Source organism: Oryza glaberrima, chromosome 5, assembly GCF_000147395.1.
Source record: "Oryza glaberrima chromosome 5, OglaRS2, whole genome shotgun sequence".
Lineage (NCBI taxonomy): Eukaryota > Viridiplantae > Streptophyta > Magnoliopsida > Poales > Poaceae > Oryza > Oryza glaberrima.
In genome coordinates this window covers 6,211,827-6,232,075 of record NC_068330.1, presented here as the reverse complement: position 1 = coordinate 6,232,075, position 20,249 = coordinate 6,211,827, and the positions used below count along the sequence as shown (strand labels likewise).

The following is a 20,249-nucleotide window of genomic DNA, read 5'->3' as shown; positions in this document are numbered from 1 at the left end:
TTTCTGCCGGTATCGGCTAAATCGCGTTACTAGATTAGATTAGCTTAGACATCTACCATCCTGAAAACTCAGTCAACGACTTGATTGTCTAGATATTATGTTTCTTTTCATACTTAGTGCTGCATCAGTTAAGTTTGATCTACTAAGTCGTGCTTAGAACCATAATCTCTAGCCTGCTTCTTGATTGCCAATAAGGGTTTCATCGGGGTTTCAGCCGGTGAGTTATCTGGACATTGCATCGGCTCAGAAGGATTGCATATACATATAAGTTGGATTTAGCCGATGACAACAAAGGCTTCAGTGTTTAATCTAATCTTGTGGATTTCATGACATCAGACCTCCAACCGATGTGTGCTTTGACCTTCGAATCGATGCTTATTTATCATATCATTATTTGCCGATTGGTTTATACTGGATTATATTGTTATTTTATTACATCGTCGTCAGCCGATTGACTTTATATCATTATCTACATTGGACATATAGCCGATTGCTTAAACCCTATCGCTATCGGCTGGTATCGGCATCGGCTATTATCGGCATCGGCTGGAACTACTCCATCGGCTTGTCAGCCGATCGGCTGTTTTGATCTACTATTTGCATATCTTGTTAGTTGCAGGATCAAACTGACTGGTACGCTCGAATCTCGTCAATATTTGGACCTGCACAGGAGCTAAGCAGATCTCCCAGGACGGTGTGTTCGATTTTTTTCGTCAACAGTATCACACAGTTATTAGCAACTTGTTGATTGATCTTTGTTGTTAGTCCTGAACAATCACCGAAACAACATCTCGTGATGAACAGCATAAACAATTTCAGAATCCAGTAATGCATGCATTTAGGTTGACAAAAGTTTACTTGCCGCGCTAGTACAAAATGGAGGCATATGCCACACACTTTGCAACAACGTTTGTTGCAGTTCATTGGCTCAGCGCACTGAGGCACTACCTAAGCAAAAAAAATAAGCACGAGATAATATATGTACCGGCAGATCGACTCAGCTTCCATTAGAGAAAGTCACACACCTCGAATTAAGATAATTTTTGAAATAGCACGCCTGGGAGAAGAAGGTAAATAATAATAATAATATGCTACAATGATATTAGATCACTGATGAAGATGGCAGCATACACGTCTTGGACATGGAGAGGCTCGATTAAATTACATTGCATTATGGGGAAGCACCGGTGGAGTGGTGATGGAGTCGTGAGTACATGATTAATTTCAGAGTTCAAATCCCGGTGCCTACGAATATTATGTACACGTAAATGAACTGTCAATCGAAATTTAGCGAGATTATGGATGTACCGTTGGTTTCCGTCTTTTTAAACATGTGAGAGGGGATGCATTCGCAAGCTGTATAAGTGTGGTGTTGCCTGTGTAATATTCCCTCCATTTCAAAATGTTTGAAACCGTTGACTTTTTAGTCGTGTTTGACCATTCGTATTATTCAAAAATTTAAGTAATTATTTATTCTTTTCATCTCATTTGATTTATTGTTAAATATACTTTCATGTACACATATAGTTTTACATATTTTACAATTTTTTTTAATAAGACGAATGGTCAAATATGTGCTAAAAGTCAACGGCGTCAAATATTTTGAAACGGAGGGAGTATTGATCAATGTGTGTGCGTCCCCCTTCTAATAAAGAAATATATTGCATTATGTAAACAGATATAGGCCAGGCCACCCACTATAAATACCTTTCTCTCCCAACATTGTTCTCACAGCTCATTACACATAGCCCGCTCGGTCATCGGAGCGAGCAAGCTCGCCGGCGACCTCACCGTGCACATGGCGCGGGCCGCCATTTGCCTAGCCGTCTTCTTCCTCCTCGCCGTCATTTCATCCGCTGCCTCAGATGACCCGTTGACAACCGTGCAGCAGCCAATTAGCCAGGTAAGCCATGGCGCCACCATGGAGGAAAAGAGAAGTTCGCCGGTGAAGCAAGACGAAGGCGAGGAGAAGGCAGCCAGCAAGGCCGTCCAAGCCGGTGATCGGCGAGACGGCGAGCTTGACGTCGGTAGAGGATCAGGCCAAGATGCTGAGCATCACCGAGGTATGGAGATCAAGAAATTAGATAATGATGACGATGATGGCAGTGATTGGGACTCTGTTGATGACTCCGATTCGGACCACGATTCAGACTCTGATCATGATCATGACTCGGACTCAGATCATGATTCGGACTTTGATCGCGGCTCAGATTCGGATCATGATTCTGACTCTAACCATGACATCGATGGTGATGACAACGACGACGATGACGACGATAATAATGACGACGAACACAAAACAAACAAGACAATGAGTAAGAAGAATAAGCGCTCAGCTTCTGGTGGGAGAAGGGTAGGTCCAGGTGGTAACAAGAACTAATTAAGAAAGAAAGGAAATGCTATGGGGGTGTTTGGGAGAGAGGGGCTACATAGGGACTTATATTTTTGTGAGAGGGACTAAAGTTTAGCCCCACTTTAGTCCCTCCAACCAAACACCACCTATATATTGCAATAATGGTGTGTAAAGCCTGTGAGCTTGGTGCAACGTGCTTCCTCCACAAATCGATGGATGGCGCGTTCTTATCTTTATTTAACTTGTATAATTATGAGTGTGCTTAGGGCACCCGCAATGGTTATCTATATGCTCTCTACAAGAGATCCATGTCAGCATATCTTTCTACTTGGAAGATATTAAATGAAGAGAGAGAGCAAAACTATCTACTAACTTAGAGATAGTCTATCGAGAAAAACGAGGCAATAGATCAGAGAGCTATAGATACCCATGTAGACATACTATTAAGGAGGTTTACTATTAATATAGTCTATTGCTGAGATGTACATATGTTATAGAGAGCAACTTAATTTACCATTGCGGGTGCTCTTAGTGCTTACTGATCGATACATCTCCTCTAAAAAAACTAAGCACGAACAATGTAAGCCCGTGTGCATTTGTTTGTCTATCATACAAGCTGGAAGATTTAAATATTTCTTACTAATATACTAGGCAGAAGCGAATGGTACTCGGTTTGAAATCTCAAATTTAGTATTCCCATGATTTGATAATTTCGTACGAAATCTAGAGTCTCAACAATACTTATGTTATGATCTAATAATTCTGAAATTTGGAGCTAATAAATTCCAGATTGTCAACTATAACTTTTATTATTATTACTAGTTATCGTGCACGTACAATGCACGTAAAAATCAATATGAATTAAATCGGGCAAATTGCTTAAATTAAACTTGACAAACTGCAAAGGAGAACATCTATACTTTTATATAGTTGGTACCCACTAACAATTATTAGAAGCTAAAACTCAACATGCAAGTATGTCACATCATCACCCACTAGCAATTACTATTTTAGATCATTTAAAATTCCATGCAAGCATGCCACATCTTCACTCACTAGCAATTACTATTCTAGCCTATTAAAATCTCATACTTATATTATAGAGATCATCTATAATATTATAGATGACACATCATCTATATTATAGATGACACATCATCTATAATATTATATTATAGAGATCAACAAGTATAACAAGTATATGTCAAATCATCTTTCTCATATTATTTTCTTAACATTTCAATGTTCATCATTTTGACAATATTTAACATATACTCATCCATAAATCCCGCAGCAAAGTGCGGAGTATCACCTAGATTTTATTATTTTAAAAACCATAATGATGGTAGTAATAAGATTGTCTAGAGCTACGGAATAATTTTGAAAATTGAATTTCATGTAGTTTGCATAGTACATTACTGTTGGCTAGTACAATTAGATTTTATACGTAGATCAAATTTAAATTCTTGGATTCATTATGGCACACAATTTTGTTCTTCTTAGTACAATTCTGATGTACATCAAATGCTCAATATTTTTGTTTGAGAGTACTACAATTGAATACACATGCACCGCTACATGCTTCGATCAGGAACACGCACAATAGAGATTACTTGACAATTTCCCGTAAATAAGAACTTCGCTGGTCAGAAACCGATTGAAAGAAGAAGAATAAACATAACATAGTATAATTAATAAATAACATAGTATAATTAAATTGAAGTAAAATTTTGTCTTATGTTTTCTGAATTACCTATTCTCGATGTGGATACCCAATCTACCACGGGAGCACATGGAGAAACAGGCAATTGTGCCGGTAAATGTTGGCATAGATAAACAAAAAATCATGAGGCAATAAAAAAAATCCCATATGCTGTATTTGGTGGTTCCTTTGCAAGAGGTGTAAATAATTGATCTACACAAATAATTGATCTAGAAAAGAATAATTGTTATAAATACATATAAACAAAAACTAAGAACATAAAAACTGCTCCACCTTCTGTAGCAAAAAAAAAAAGTGATACATATATTCTGTACCACGATATCCTAAAGGAAGGTGCTCAATTTAGCTTGTGAGCCTCATCTTTATTGCAGGCACCATCTCCACACAAAAAGTTTGCACCAATCAGTTGGCATCTCCCTAATGCTCATAATCAATGTTTTATTTAAGAGAAATTTCATCTTAGTTTTTTTTATCAATATATATGGAGAACTTGGTATTGAAGTATACCGAAGTGAGATTAATACTATTTTTTAAGATGATGGTGCTTGATAGCGATAGCCGTGCTCATCTACGATGTTCAAGGCCACCGACAAATCAAGATTTAAGAAGACCATAATATTCTGAATCTTAACAAGTTAATGGCAGAATAAGAGAGCAAAATTTCCAAGGAGATAAAGATATTTCACATCCAAATAGAATCTGTATTAACAAATAATGCACATCTCATATTCCTTCTTGCATTGCCATGAAAAAAGAGCAAATAAAAACTGATTTTTGCACTCAAGTAAGATAGGGAAAAAAATGGCAATTGGTAGTTAATACCTGATCATTCTTTTGTGAAACTATTTTAAATTAGAAGCTCTTTATGCATGGAGCAAATCAGCAATCAAACATTGCACTATACCCATCACAAAAAAAAATGATCATACATGGCAACTTCATAAAAAAATATAGATTTCAGTAAAAAAAAAACATGACTCAAATTTGGCACTAAAATATTTATTATTTGAGGATCTAGAAAAGGAGGACATCACCTTAACCTACAGTCTGTTCAGGTGCTCGTTGATCAGATAAGTGGCTATGGCTCACTCCTCACACCACTGCATAGTACCCTAGGCCACCAGATGCTTAGTCTGTGAGTGCTACGCAGCAGCAAGCAAACAATACCACAGTCTGCTCATCAGCTTGCCCATTCGCCCATATTCATTGTTGCTTTGTGTTTCCCACTACTTGTACAGCTAAAAAAGGTGTCACAATCAGGCAGAAGCTATAAAGGGAGGTCAAATTGAGACAACCTGCATACATAAAGCCAACATACTTACATTTTTTCAGACAACCTGCTTTTATAAATGACCAATATTTGATGTAAATTTAACATAACACTTGGTTTCAAAATACAAGCTATCAAGAATCAGGTTAATCATATCATACTGAAGCATGCAAAATCATAACTAAATCTAGCCTTTTCCTCAAACTTCCCTCCGGCCCTCAAATGAAAGGTGTCTGATCATTGGCTGACTACTTTAAGGCTTCAAAACAAACCAGAATGTAAAAGCATCCCTCCTTCCATGCTTCATCTGTATATTCTTAGCTTGAAAAAAAATATGCTTAGTGAGTTCACAAAAGGGACACCACTATACTCAAGCAATAATTTTAGGAGAACATATTGAGATGACATATTCGGCAGGTGAAATTTTGATACTAAATAAGCACAAGTTCCAGGCGACCTCTTACATTTTGAGCTCACAGCATGCGGCAAAAACTGAGCCAGCTGTACTTCTTTGAATGTTCCGAAAAATAACTCCATATTTGAAATGTTGTGAATCTATTGAACGAACTGCAAACAAACTCCATAAATGGCACTTCTCAGTGAAGACAAGTGTTTGTGATAAACATAAATGGTACTTTGTGTTGCCATTGAAAAATATGTAAAACTGCTGGTTATGCATTCAGTCTTCTTGATATTACCAGTCCATACCAGCATAAAAACACTGATAGAGAAGGTTAAAGTCCTAGTAATCTGTTGTTGTAGAAATTGACTGCTTCAACTACAAAAATATATTCTCTTCATTTTTTTTAAAAAAAGCTATACAGTATAGAATGAACACCCAATCACCCATCAGTTATCAGTTCTTAATTAGTAACTGACCACAAATTCTTTTCACTGACAAGAAACTTATTAGAAAAAATAATTCAAGTTCCAATAGAGAGTAATACTATTTTTTTCTTCTTCAAGCCCTACACCAATTCAAATTTGTTGACCTACTTGACCTTAGTATAATCCACTGCTTGCTGAGCTATGCGCGTCTTTAAATCCTGGATTCAAGTAATTGATGGAAATTCAACCCTGTAGTTATGGAAATTAACAGAAATTTGCAGTTGGAAATTTTCAAGCAGCAATCCAATTCAAGTCTTGTTCAGAAATCTGAAGCATAAATGCTAGCAATCTTTTTGCTGGTAGATAGGAGCTTGAGGAAAAGATTGCCCTCTAGCAAGCTAGCTACAAGATGGAAATTCCCTGGTGTAGAGTAGTTTTGAGATTGCCTATGGTTGGCGTGCTAAATGCCAGTACAAGTGCAAAAATCATCTTGCCTGAGATATGTACAGGCGTACAGCCATGTAGCAGACCACAACACACCGACCTTTCAAAATGGAACATGGGTACTGAAGATTGACAAAACACACCTCAGACAGAAGTGAATTCATAGTATGTGTTCCATCGCCCACCTAGCTCTTGTGTTGCCCCTAAGCAGACTGTTGAGATCACGTAGATAGAAAATATCCAAACTGAATTCCAGTAAGCCGTATAACCGTAGCATCTTCAGTATCTCAGAATATATCAACGAAAGCATTATATCTGATCCCAACCGGCATATCAAAACCTGACCACCATACAAATCAATACAAATTTAGACGAACCATATGCAAGCAAGTATGCAACATGGACAAGATTGAGTAAAGCTACTGAGTGAAGATGTATGGCTCTTCCAGCTGACAATCCTCATGAATCGAAAGTCCTAAAGTATTACATCATCACCGTACAGAGAATAAGTGATTGTGGATGTACCTTGTGGATGAGAATCAAGGAAGACCTCAGGATGGCGGGCAGAAGGTAGGCGTCGGCGAGGAAGCCGGTGAAGAAGTCGTGGAATGAAAGCACGGAAAGGCATTCCACTTCCACCTCGGCGCTGTGGGGGGCAGTCCCGGACGGGTGCGGTGGAAGGGGAACCACCTCGGCGCCGGTGATTCCAGACTGCGGTGGAGTGCGGCGGCGGCAGGAAAGGATCTCGCCATCGGGGGCAGTCGCGGCAGTCCGGTGGACGGGGGAACCACAACCTCGCCGTCGGGGACAGGCTGCGGTCGGTGGAGTGCGGCGGCGGCGAGGAAGGACCTCGCCGTCGGGGGCGGCTGGGGACGACCTCGGCTCCGGTGCGGCAGCAGTTGAGTGAGGCGGCGGCAACAGTACACGCGAGGAAGAGGAGCGAGGAGAGCGTAATCTTCGCCCGGTGGACAGGGTGAAATTGCGCGGAGGCGTGGTCTTCGCGCGGTGGAGAGGGTGAAATCGCGGTGGACGGTAGGATTAGCGATCAAGGTGATGTGGATGTAGATGGACGATGGTGATTATACCAGATTGATTTGGGTAGTAAGATTGTAGGGGGCAACTTCTCCTTTTCCTTTTTATATTAGTATAGATATAGATATAGATTATGTAGTATAATTTAAATTTAAAATTGATATAGACCAAATTGTAGTCAGTTTGGAGTATAAGTATACTATTAACTTGGTTTAATAAATCTGATATTTCAAATTAATAAATTTTAAAAATATTATGTTGTACTTCATCCGGACCCTCAATTAGGTTTTTTATTCTAAAATTAATAAATGCCGTGTTATGCTTATGTTTGGGATCTCAATTATAGTATTTTTATGACATAATAAATGTAAAATAGCCCAAGAAGTCCAAATTAAGTAGAGTTGGTAGTTGACGAGATAAAGTTTTGGAAAAAGTACGAATTACCCCCCCAAACTATCGAGGTCGACCGAATTACACCCCTGAACTCGAAAACCAGACATTCTGCACCCTCAACTATTGAAACCGGACAAATAACACCCCCGACTCAATCCGGAGTGGTTTTGGGTCCACGTGGCAGTCTAGTAAACATTTTTTTAAAAAAAAATAATCAGTGGGCCCCACCTGTCAGTTCCTACCGCTCTCTATCCCAATCTCTCCCTCTCCCTCTCTCTTCTCACCAGCACGGCTGCGGCTGCGCGAGGGCGGGAGCAGGCGGCGCCACCCACGACGCTGCGCGCTCAACTACACATCCACCATGATCGCCGCCGTGGCGAGGAGCAAGAGCTACGGCTGCTCGGAGAGCAAGGCCTAGTCCATGTACAACCTCAACTACCCGTCCTTCGCCGTGGCTGCGGGTGGAGGCGTTGGTGGCGCTGCTGGCGTTCAAGATGGCGGTGACCGATGACCCGTCGGGGGGAAGCTGTCATCGTGGTCGGACGCCGACGCCGACCCGTGTCGGTGGGCTGGCGTGACGTGCGTCAACACGTCGTTGTCGAGGCGGCTGGCGGGCGGTGGGTGGGGACAGAGGCCGAGGCTGGCTGCGGGTGGCGGACGGCGGATCAGCAAATAGCAACAAATATCAGGGCAGGTCGCAGTTGCATTCGCGCGGTCGCGCCGCGGCGACCGACGGAAAGGCGTGCGGCGCGGATGTGGCAGCAGACCACCAGCAGTTGGAATGGAGCGGCTGGAGCGCTGGTGGTGAACGGCCAGACGGGATGACCTGTGGGCGGTGCTAAGCGTGGAGACGTCATGATGCGAGGAGCCGAGGTCCTCGCCGCCCGCCACGGCCCGTCCTCGCGCCGCCGCCCGTCGTCAGGCCACGCGTCGTCGGCGTCGCCATTGCCGGAAGAACCTGTCCGGGTACGTGCGCCGATCGTGCTCGGCTTGCTCGCGCTCGTCCGCCACCTCAACCTGCACAGCAACCTGCGCGGGCGAGCTCTGCCTCCCGCTGCCGGCCGCCCGCTTCGCCTCCGTCTCAGCTGCCCACCGCCCTTCGCTGCCGGCAACGCCGCCTGCTTCTGGCTCTCACCAGCACGGTGGGGTGAGAAGAGAGAGAGAGAGGGAGAGATTGGGATAGAGTAGAGAGACAGAGAGTGGTGCAGAACTGAGAGGTGGGGCCCACTGATTATTTTTTAAAAAAATACTGACTAGACTACCACGTGGACCCAAAACCACTCCGGTTTCAATAGTTGAGGGTGTAGCATGTCTGGTTTTCAAGTTCGGGGGTGTAATTCGATCGACCTCCATAGTTTGGGGGGGGAGTAATTCGTACTTTTTTACTAAAGTTTTACATGTCGTTTAACTTAAATCATATCTTAAAAGTGAGATATTTATGATCGGAGTTAATCCACTCTTGCTTGTAGTAGGAAACTCAACAGAGTACATAAAATAGTCCCAAGAAATGCTTCGTGTTGGTAACTTGTATACAATGTCAAATAAAAGTTGACATATTGTTTCAAAGAAAAAATAAAGTTGACCTGTTGGGGCACATGCAGCACCTGCAAGGCTCGACCTTTCAATACACGTGCTCAGAGAGACCAATACCAGGATCAAAATCTTTTGACCTTATTCATTTTTTTATCAAAAACTGCTCACTTATGGCCGAAAGTTTACCCTACACAACTATTATGGTTATCTTAAAATACAACCAAATTCTTAAAACTGTTCATTCTATCGTCGACCGTTCATTTATTTCCTCTTCCAAACCAAACTAATGAGGAAAATATTACAACTATTATGGTAATCTTAAAATACACCCAAATTCTTAAAACAATTCATTCTATCCTCGACCGTTCATTTATTTCCTCTTCCAAACCAAACTAATGAGGAAAATATTTTTTATAAAAAAATTTGTTGGCTCAACATGTCATCCACTCATCCTCTTTCCTTCTCTCTCCCTATCCCTCTCTTATATCTTCTTGTGCATCTTGTAAGTTAGAGCGCAAGTTCCTACGTCGACCGGAGCTCTTATCCAGTCTTCTGCCGGCGTCGCTTAGTCCATATTTGCTAGTGTTTATACGTAGCTTGAATCTCCTCATACTACCGTTGTTGCTCAGAGCGCTTGTCCATCCATGCCGCTCCTTGCCTCCCATATTCACAGCCATCCAAGCCCACCTATACGCCATCCAAAGCTCTTTTCCCCTGCATGTGACACTTAGAGGCGATTGGCTAGAGCTTTCTCTACTCAGATGCTGGCTAAGCTGGTAGGTCCACTGAGAACATGGCATGTCCTAAAGTCTGGATCTAGTTGGCTACAAGCCTACAAAGGCTTGTCTCCACCTCCGCTTTCATCAAGCACCACAACAATCCTTGGTGGGCTCGGAACTACCCCCGATTTTGGCCCAAGATACCCCACCCTCCAAAAAAAAAGCCCATAAACCTTGGTTCTCATTCAAGCAAAAAAAACAAGCCCACAAAGAGAGAAGGGAAAAAGCGCTAGGTCTGATCTCTTGGGAGTCGAGACATCTGACACACCACGACGCCATCTCGACTCCTTTGGTCCTCGCCGCCTTTGCTACGCGTTTGCGTCGTCGCTTCCTCGCCGCGCCGCCGTCGAGCCGCCGCCACCACTTCCCTAACTCGATCTACAGAGGCCGAATGGCAGAGTGCTAGAGGCACCGCTCCCCACGCCACGCTGCCCAGGTGTGGGCTACCTGCGCTGGGGCTCCTCACATGGCGCCGCCACCGGCCGCCAGCGTCGGGAGCCGGGAGCCCAGGACCCCTGGCGGCCTGGCCCTAGTTGATCCCCTGCCTCAATGCTTTCCTTCTGTCTACCCCTTAGAGTCCCGTGCTTAGGTGAGTAAATCAGTGTACTCTGATTTGTGAATCAGTGAATCTGTGAATGTTATTTTTATGAGTAAATTTTATAAAACTATATGTTTTGTGGTTCAAGTTGCAGAAAACCACACATACTTTGACACTTAGCGCTTAAGTACATATATTTTAGTAGTGTAGTTTAAGAAAATCACACTATCAATGAATTAATTCACCCATGATATGGCGTGGCTGTTCCACTTATGACGAGGACGTGGCATCTTATTACCAGCCATCGCACGAAATTAATAGGATGCCATATTCTCATCCTAGGTGTAACAACTACGTCATCTCACATGTGAATCCATTTATTGATACTGTGGTTTTGTGAAACTACACTACCAAAATATATATACTTAAGTGCTAAATGTTAAAATGTAGGTGGTTTTCTGTAACTTGAACCATAAAACATGTAGTTTCGTGAAATTTATTCTATTTTTATTGGTGAATCAGTGAATGTGAATGTGTTGCTATTTGGTACTATTGTAGTTGTAGGATTTGTAAACATGAGGTTGATATGGAATTGCTCGTTTGTATGTTAGCCTTAATCTAGTGATGACCACGCAGAGAAACAATATACTCCTATGATTTATTGAATCATTGATTCGTCACATGTATCAAGTGAGATATCTTTTCCGAAGTTAGTGAAGAAGACATGAGAATAAAAACTTTTATAGCTAAGATAGTGGCACTGTGATTTTCTATATGTGCCCAATATCTTTTATATTTGAACGTGCGAACTTGCTTGTTAAGTTAGTCAAATATTGACTATATTAGACAATATTGTTACATTCCTATCACTTTTTCATTAAATTTGTACTCGTATATGGGATTTAGGACTTCATTAAATTTGTACTCGTATATGAGATTTACGACATTTGAAAATTTAGCTATATGTGATGTGTATTTGTGAGTAGGACTACCCAATGAAAAATTCCTGGCCACGCCACTGCTTGGATGTCGGCTTAATGGTGGTGAAAAGTTCAGAGAGAGCCACTGTAACGCTTAGGGCTGGAATTGTATTGGGCCTAATTTATTTAGTTATCACCTAGGGTTCAAAAAAAATATTGTTTTTAGGTTCAACTTATTTACTTATCACAGCTACATATGCTTTTAACTCTCTTGTGTTTTCATCATCATTTTACATAAAAAGTTTAATGGAGTTAATAATAGTAACTAGGTAGGCCACCTTATAAACTAGTGCTGCTCTAGTTGGCTGCCGGCTGAGAGAGGTGGGACTAAGAGCATCTCCAACATCGTCTCCAAGTTAAATTTTAGCAAAAAAAATCTCACTCCAACAATCTCTCTACTTGAATGGCTAAGCTAAATGGATGGCCAAACTTCACCTCCCACTAGCCAAACTTGGCCAGCCAAACTGACTAGCCAATTGTGGGCCCCACGCCTTTCCCTAATGTTGATTTCCGCCACCACGACCTCCCGCGCCGATTTCCGTCGCCACGAGATCCGCTTGCGGCCGTGCTGAGGGAAAAACCAGGGAAGAGGATACGGTGGCATGGCGGCACGACGGCGAGCGTCGCCGCAGCCTCCCACTTGTCGCCGCCGGCATCCAGCGCTGATTTCTGTCGCCTTGCCGTCGTGCCCTCTTGAGCGCCGAAGAGAGAGAAGAAGGGATGAGGGGCAGCGGCGTGAAGGGAGCGGCGGCGCCAGTAAGATGGGAGACGAGGTGGTAGAGGGGCCAGCGAGGGAGGGCTTCGTCGTGGCCTCCCGCTCGCAGCCTGGTATCGTGCACCGAGAGAGAAAGAACATACGGGTAACTCGGAGGAGGTGTTGTCGTCCGTTGCCGTCGTCTGCCGTCGTCTGTCGCCGAGACCGCCGCCTCGTTGTTGTTCGCCGTCGCTCGCTCGCTCCCACCGGCCTCCACCGCCCGCACCGCTCCCACCGGCGCCGCCTCCATCCCGCGCCGAAATGTAGAGAAGAGGGAAGAATAGGAGACTGATGTATGGGACCCACTATTAAATTGGAGAAGTGTAATGGAGATGCTGTCGGAGTGAAACGTAGATTTGGTTCTCTAAATTTTTGGCAAGTAGCCCAATAGGATATTTGGAGAGTCAAAAATAGCCACTCTGTTAGAGATGCTCTAAACCATCTTGCCGCTGCCCATCTTGCCGCTGCTGCTGCTTCTCCGTAGCTAGCTTAGCTTTGGCCCAACTGCTATTGCTCGCTGCAAGGATGCAAGGCCCATGGTCTGCTAGCTGCACTAGCACTACTGCTTGCTTGCAAGGCCCAACTCCTTTCTTTTCTAGTAGTATTTTTTTTCCTCTAATTATTATTGGGCGTTACAACTTACAAGTACAGTCCACATACCGCCTCTGCTTTCAAGGAGTGCCTCCCACATCCACCGAGCATGGTCAACTCCTTGAGTTCCTCTCTTCCCTGAATCCTGAGTGTCATATTCTCTTTGGGCTCTTTCTCACCATGAGCTCGGTCGCCAACTTATCCATACACTGCGTCTGCCGAGATCCGCCTTTGCTGCCATCGCTGCTTCCACGGCTTGCTTCATCAATAGAGGCAAAAAGAAGATGCATAGTTGGCTCGACAGTAGGCGATTACAACCCGTCGATAAATTCTTCTTTACTTTTTTGCTGACTGGATGTTGAAAGTCAAGGTGACTTTTGCAAGGAAGTAGAATGAACAATTTTAAAAGTTGAGAAGGGTAAAATGGACTTATCCTTAATTTAAACCATGTTGAGCGGTGTCAATGAAGTCATACTCCTTTGGTTCCACCATGGTGCTTTTGGTTTTCCTGTGAATACCATGATTATATATGCAGCTATTATATTACATATATCACGTATTTTCGTAGTATAATCTAATTCCTCCGTTTTAATATCTTATTTGGTGAAAGATATATCCAAATTTGATTTTATCCTCAACAAACTTTTACACGCAACAGAAAAAAAAAACACTTTGTGATGAGACAGGTCCAAAGATTCCATGTCCCATTTTCAACCCACCATCCATACCTCCCTTGACACATGCCATATCAGGAAGGACCCTCCGCCGGCGCCGGCCAATGGCGGCCTCCCACCTCGCTCCCGTGCGATGGCGCCCCACCGATCCAAAGATCCAACAAAATGGCCACCGGATAAGCTCGCGACACCGCCGCGGCCAATGGCGCCACGGCACACGTACGCACGTCCGACCGATGCGAATGTTGCGACGACGACGACGGCGATGACAATCCCCTCTCCGAGATGGTCGCGTAACATCGATCGATCTCCTCTTCTCTTTTGCAAAAAAGGTGAGGAAGACTGTACGTGCGGATGGTTGATGCAGACCGGTCCATATGCATGTTCTGTGTAGTATTGTAGTGCAGGGTTTTGTTTGGCCAAAGAGTATGCAGAGATGGAGTATTCTCGTAACACGATAATAGCTATAGCTGCGTGCGAGGTCGATGCATATTGGTCTGCTACTTGTCTTCTGCGATGGATATGGAGCGAGGAGTTTAGTGGGGTTTGTTCAGTTTGTAGCTAAAATTATTGTTTTTCTTTACATGTTTTAGTGTTCATAAAATTTGGTTGAGTTAGATGTGTTTAGTTCGATGTCTTCTTCTTAAATTTTAGTAGTGTTTTTATGAGAGAACTTTTAGAACTCCCAAAATTTGGATTTCCACAAATCAATTTGTACACCTTACTAAACTTTTATGGGCATTTTGGATTGGTACCAACTACCAAGTCGTGCTCTACAAATTAATTTGTTAGTAGCTTCAATTCTACTCTTGAGGGGTTTTGATCGAAGCCAAATCCTTGCGATATTTCTTGCCATCAGTTCGAGCCTTTCTGGCTTTGGTATGGATGAGTTATCCTCTGATATACTTCACTACTCTCTAAAATAGGTCAATGACATGTGGACCCATGTCTCAAACACAAGCTAAGACTGCACTACATTAGTTTCCCATGGGTACCACGGCCATGGAATTATCCACGCACATGTTTGCTCCTTTCGATAAGTAGTGTGTGTACAGGAAAGTAGGAGTACTCGCTAAAATACTTGCACGCGGTGGGTGTCTTGTAATCGGAAAATATCCTGATGTCCATAATTATCTTGCACACACAGACAGACAACCTCTTCAGTCAAACACTCAAACATGTGCGAGGACGGCGTACTCCCCGCAGCGCACTAACGTAGTCTCAAGATGACTCTCACAAGTGATGCCACTCATTCTGTCCACCAGCATAAACGGCAAAACAAGCGATATCATCCTTACCATCTTAGGGAACAAAAACGACCAATCGTTAGTTAGTCATCGCTGCAGTGAACAAACAGATAAAGAGGGGAAAAAAAAAGATGCAAACTTGTATAAACCAAAACACATTTTTCTCTGAAAACCGCCATACTTTGGTGGTAGGAGCAAGTCACCGTCAGAGTCTCCCTCTCAGCCAAACAAAGCTACAAACAAGAACAGACGCGAGCAAAGCTTGTGCATTGTTCGGTCCAGCATCGACTTTTCTCGAGAAGCCATCTCAGGAGCTTCTGGCCCTGAAAGTGACCGCCTTTGCTTTGTCTCAAACAATGCTTGGAAAGCTACTTGTAACGAGAGGATTAGAATGGGGGTAGACTTGGATTAATGATAATAATAAGTGACCTGAAAACTGACAGCACCCAAAAAGGGCATGGATTGCAAAAGCATGCGAGGATGGACTTGCCTCCTTCAGCCTTGATGATTTTTGGTTGTCATTCAAAGGGTTGGCAACCTAACTTCACACAGGAAAACCTCGATATTTTCTCAACGATTCTGTTCTCTGTTGCAACATGAGAATTCAGAAACTCCTTTTAAGGCTGACTTTAATCTTGGTCTCCTAGGTATCTTGTTTGTCTTTGAACTCATGGTCATGTGCAGGAATATTATACTGGTTCAATAAGCATATTCTTTGACTATGAAAGGATTTCATAGTGCAAAGGAGAACTCCTTTCATATGTATATATTACAGCACAATCCAAGATCCACCCAAATCAAAAGGCCCCCAACCAAGCCCAAGTGTTAGCGGAATGTCATCCAAGAACACAACAATACTATACTACAATGGGAAGCCAGCTCAAATGCAGGAAAAAGAACTCTAGAGGTTGTTTCACATGTGCACCAAAGAGGCAAAAACCACTCCATGCTTCCCTATTTATACACATACTACTAGCAGTATGCATACATAACCACAAGGTAGCTAGGTGCAGTCCCTAAAAAGACCTAAGCCCATCACTAGCCAGCAACTAAAGATAATTAACCCTACATACTAATCCTTACAAGAGGCATATATATCGAAGACAATGGAGGAACTACCATCTCAAAAAGATTTAAATCTCTAGCAACCATTTGAAGCTTCTTATTCATGCCAATTCGCATGTCCCGTGCCGGTGATGACCCTACTGTTCAAGTGGCGAGGTGGGTGACTGAACTGCTAGCCGCTCTGATACCTCGGCGAGAGATGTTAAGTTGCACTTGATCACGGCCTCGACAAAGTAGCATGTCTCGTCCTTTGTATTTCCATCGGGCACGTCCACCACAAATGATTCAATCACAAGCGTCCCTGGTCTTCCATCGATGCTCTCCGGATGGACAGTTATGATGGATGAGTAGTTCTGAAGGAGTGGGGAGACAGAAATCAGTACAAATCAAAATAAAGCTTTGACAAGTCGTAAAGATCATGAGTGCCTAGCTGTCCATAAACAAGAACCTAAAATCATTATTCTTCAATTAAGGCAACATGGTCAACTTATTTTTCAAGTAAGGTTCAAGAAACAGCAAGGCCACATGCAGACCACACTAGTAGGTCATTGCCTTTCAAGAAAGCAGACGACGTATTGGAATTCACATCGCAAATCATTAAACTGAAGCCCAAATGAAGAACAGGGAAAACAGGGTTGAGTTTCCCAGTGTCCATTTTTTCATTCTATCCCTAGTGGAAGTCAAAACTACTCATGATTATATTACTTCCTAGAAATTAGTAGGTCAAATAATGAAGCACAAGGTTATCTATCATCTGATCCAATCAAAACGATGGATGAACCAATGTGACTTCCAGAACCCATATCCATTCTAAATCTAGATAGGCATGCCATATGCAGAGGTTATAATGCCAAACATTTGCTACCAAGATAAAACAGAAAACAAGATTTCTAAAAATACTGGATTGCAGTGAGTTTATCATACTGTGGATTAGTAATTAAGAAGGCATAAATGATATACTTGCAGTGAGCCAATCATACTGGATTAGTAATTAAGAAGGCAGAAATAAGCAGAGCACATTATCTAATCTAAAAAGGGATAAAAAAAAAGCAGCGCAGTAGACAGAAATGGGTATCAGTATCGAGTGGCACGAACCCTGAGGCGGTGGTCGCCGCCGACGAACTTGACGCTGAGGATGTGCTCGTCGTCGTCGAGCAGCTCGAGCCTCTCCGTGCTGGTGGTCGCCGGGAGGCCGGTCTTGACGTTGACCTCGCGCACGCTGCCGATCTCGAGGTCGCCGCCGCGCACGACGCAGCGGCTGACGAACGGCTTGTACCTCTGCGGCTGGTCGAAGCTCCGCACCAGCGACCACACCTGCAGCAGCAGCAGCGATCGATCAATCGATCAAACAATCAAATACTCCCATCACCAACAATACAATCAACCAAGCAGATGCCGCGAAGAAACAAGTCAAAACATCCCATACAATTTTGGGATCTCGAGCGGCCAAAAACACGGCGAAATTCGCACATTCAATTCGAGCTAGTACCAATCAACCGAACAAATATCTCAGGCAACAGCTACGCATCAAACCGAGCCGCACGAGCACCAAACCCAGCGCCAAAACAAAGTATAAAAAAAATTCAGATCCAAGGAGCAACCACCGAGCCAAGTAGCCAAACCAAACGCAACCAATCGAACAAACACCAAACGAAGAACAGAAAAAAAAAAAAGAGGATGGAAGGCGTCGTGAGTCGTGGAACTCACGAGGTGAACAGGAGCCTTGATGTGCTTGACGAGCGCGGAGCTGCACTGGTGCTCGCCGGGGGCGTGGCTGTGGAGCCTCCGCATGTGCTCCGCCTCCGCCGCCGCCGCAGCCCCCGCCGCCACCGCTCCTCCCCCACCCCCACCCGCCGCATCATCCCCGACCCTCCAACCTCCTCCTCCCACAAGCCCCACCATCCCTCCTCCGATCACCCGCCGCCGCCGCCGCCGCCGCGACTAGTGGCTGCGCTTCCTCCTCCTCGTCGTCGTCGTCGGCCTCGCGTTTGCTTGGCTCGCCTCGCTTGCGGCGAGAAGAGGGTAGCGGTGGGTTGGGTTTGCTTACACACGCACACACACACGGGCGGGTACAAAAATCTGCGGGAGGGGAGGAGGGGGTGGTGGGGCCCACCCACGAGTTATCCATGCGCGGACCCCGAGGGGGCGGGAGGGGTGGGGAGGGTGCGTGCGTGAGCCCGGTGCATGGACCGGAGGGGTCGTTTTTAAAGGGTTTGCTTAGCCGCGAGGGCACCCATGATATTTCTGTTAAAGAAAAATAATAGGGGGTTTGAGTTGTTTGTTTTGGTTTTGTTTTTCGTAGTAGGTTAGTCGGTGGGTAACTTGGAAAATATCTTTGGCACCATGAGGGGGAGCACTAATGTTCAAGGTAGTGGTGTTTTTATTTGCATATAGTATTAGGGTGTCAACTTGGATGGGTGTATATCCTAGTGGCATAAGTTGGATTCAGAATGTGCCACCTTTCTAAAAAGATCCTTTTGTAGCTTCATTTAGAAAAAGATAGATTAGTACTATCATATTTATTGGGTGTGATTAATTTGGAATTTTTTGGAATGGTAAATATTGAAATTATCATTTTACAAGGCATATGCTAATTTTAAAATGTCAAATGGAGTAATTATGACTTAGTGATTTGTCAAATTATAAGTATATTTAGTATAAAAGTATATACTAATATATTCATATTTCAAAGTGTTCTTTATATCATATTCTAGGTGATATACAGACTTATATTAGAATTTTATTGATCATATTAACTTTTTCCTATTTTGTAACAAATCTAAGCTACAATGGACCATATAAAAAAGTATAGAGTAAATTTTGTTACAATGATTAAACTATCACAAAACTATAGATTTAAGACTGTATATCGCAAAATTATATATTTAGCAATAAAATTATCACGGAACTACATATTCAAGATAGAGTTTCATAAAACTATAAATTAAGTAGTGACTTGAGTAAAAAAACTTAAGTTTTAGTATCAATTTAATCACAAAACTACAACTTTATAGCTCCAACATGACGGTAATGCTAGGGATTAAAACTCTACAACTTATAGTTTTGTGATAACTTCAATATTAAAATTTGTAGTTTTCGATACTTAACCTTAAACCTACAGTTTCATGATAAAATTATCGCTAAATTTATAGTTTTGTAATATAACATCTTAAATCTACTTTCCCCATCCTATAGTAAGTTCATTGTTGCCTTTTTTTCTTTTTCCGTTTGTCAGTTTGTGAAAGTAGAAGATAAATTTATTTATAGTAGATAAAGTAGGGAATAATTAGATTGAAATTTAATAAAGTGGGAGTAATCTAGTCTTTTTTTTATTGGTATGTCTGAGATAGGTGAAAAATGAGGTTGTTTTGGGACGGAGGAAGCATAGTTTTAGATAGTTTGATTAAAATACCTATAATTTGCAAAATTAACTCAAAAAGTATAATTGCTTAATAGGAACATAATTCTGATTATAAAAGAAATGTACTATGTAAGGAAAAATCAATAGAATTCCCGAGGGTTTCTCAAGAGATGTTAAAGGGCCTAGTTGTCAGGCCGACAGCTACTTCCTCCGTTTCACAATGTAAGACTTTCTAGCATTATTCACATTCATTTAGATGCTAATGAATCTAGATATATGTATGTGTTTAGATTCATTAACATCTATATATATATATATGTGCAATGCTAGAAAGTCTTACATTGTGAAATGGAGGGAGTATTATTATGCTACCGTTGCATTTGGATACTATTGGCGCCGGCCGTGGTGTAGCCGCAAAACCAATGATTGAACATGTCTAATGCAAACATAAAATTGACTATGTAATCATTAATACTCCCTCCGTTTTATATTATAAGACTTTTTAGCATTGTCCATATTTATATAGATGTTAATGAATCTAAACACAAATATATGTCTAGATTCATTAACATGTATATGAATATGGACAATGCTAGAAAGTCTTATAATATAAAATGGAGGAAGTAAGTTATTATGCTAGGCGTGATATTCTCTAATAAGTCATTATGTACTAGCGCACGTGAT

General features: G+C 42.5%; 2 protein-coding genes and 1 long non-coding RNA gene across 3 annotated transcripts; 1 reads left to right on the top strand and 2 right to left on the bottom strand.

Moving 5' to 3' along the window:
- The first annotated feature begins 1,715 nt into the window (after positions 1-1,715).
- On the top strand, positions 1,716-2,700 carry LOC127774520 (uncharacterized). The gene has a single exon (XM_052300780.1). The coding sequence runs from the start codon at positions 1,799-1,801 to the stop codon at positions 2,378-2,380; it is 582 nt and encodes a 193-aa protein (XP_052156740.1). The 5' UTR covers positions 1,716-1,798; the 3' UTR covers positions 2,381-2,700.
- Positions 2,701-3,662: 962 nt separating this feature from the next.
- On the bottom strand, positions 3,663-7,629 carry LOC127772569 (uncharacterized). The gene is made up of 3 exons (XR_008017431.1): positions 7,144-7,629; positions 6,762-6,958; positions 3,663-5,913 (listed from the first exon to the last, which is right to left on the bottom strand). It is a non-coding gene; the product is annotated as an uncharacterized LOC127772569 (long non-coding RNA).
- Positions 7,630-15,842: 8,213 nt separating this feature from the next.
- On the bottom strand, positions 15,843-18,281 carry LOC127774967 (abscisic acid receptor PYL5). The gene is made up of 3 exons (XM_052301260.1): positions 17,912-18,281; positions 17,300-17,518; positions 15,843-16,557 (listed from the first exon to the last, which is right to left on the bottom strand). The coding sequence occupies exons 1-3, from the start codon at positions 18,104-18,106 to the stop codon at positions 16,342-16,344; spliced, it is 630 nt and encodes a 209-aa protein (XP_052157220.1). The 5' UTR covers positions 18,107-18,281; the 3' UTR covers positions 15,843-16,341.
- Positions 18,282-20,249: the final 1,968 nt, after the last annotated feature.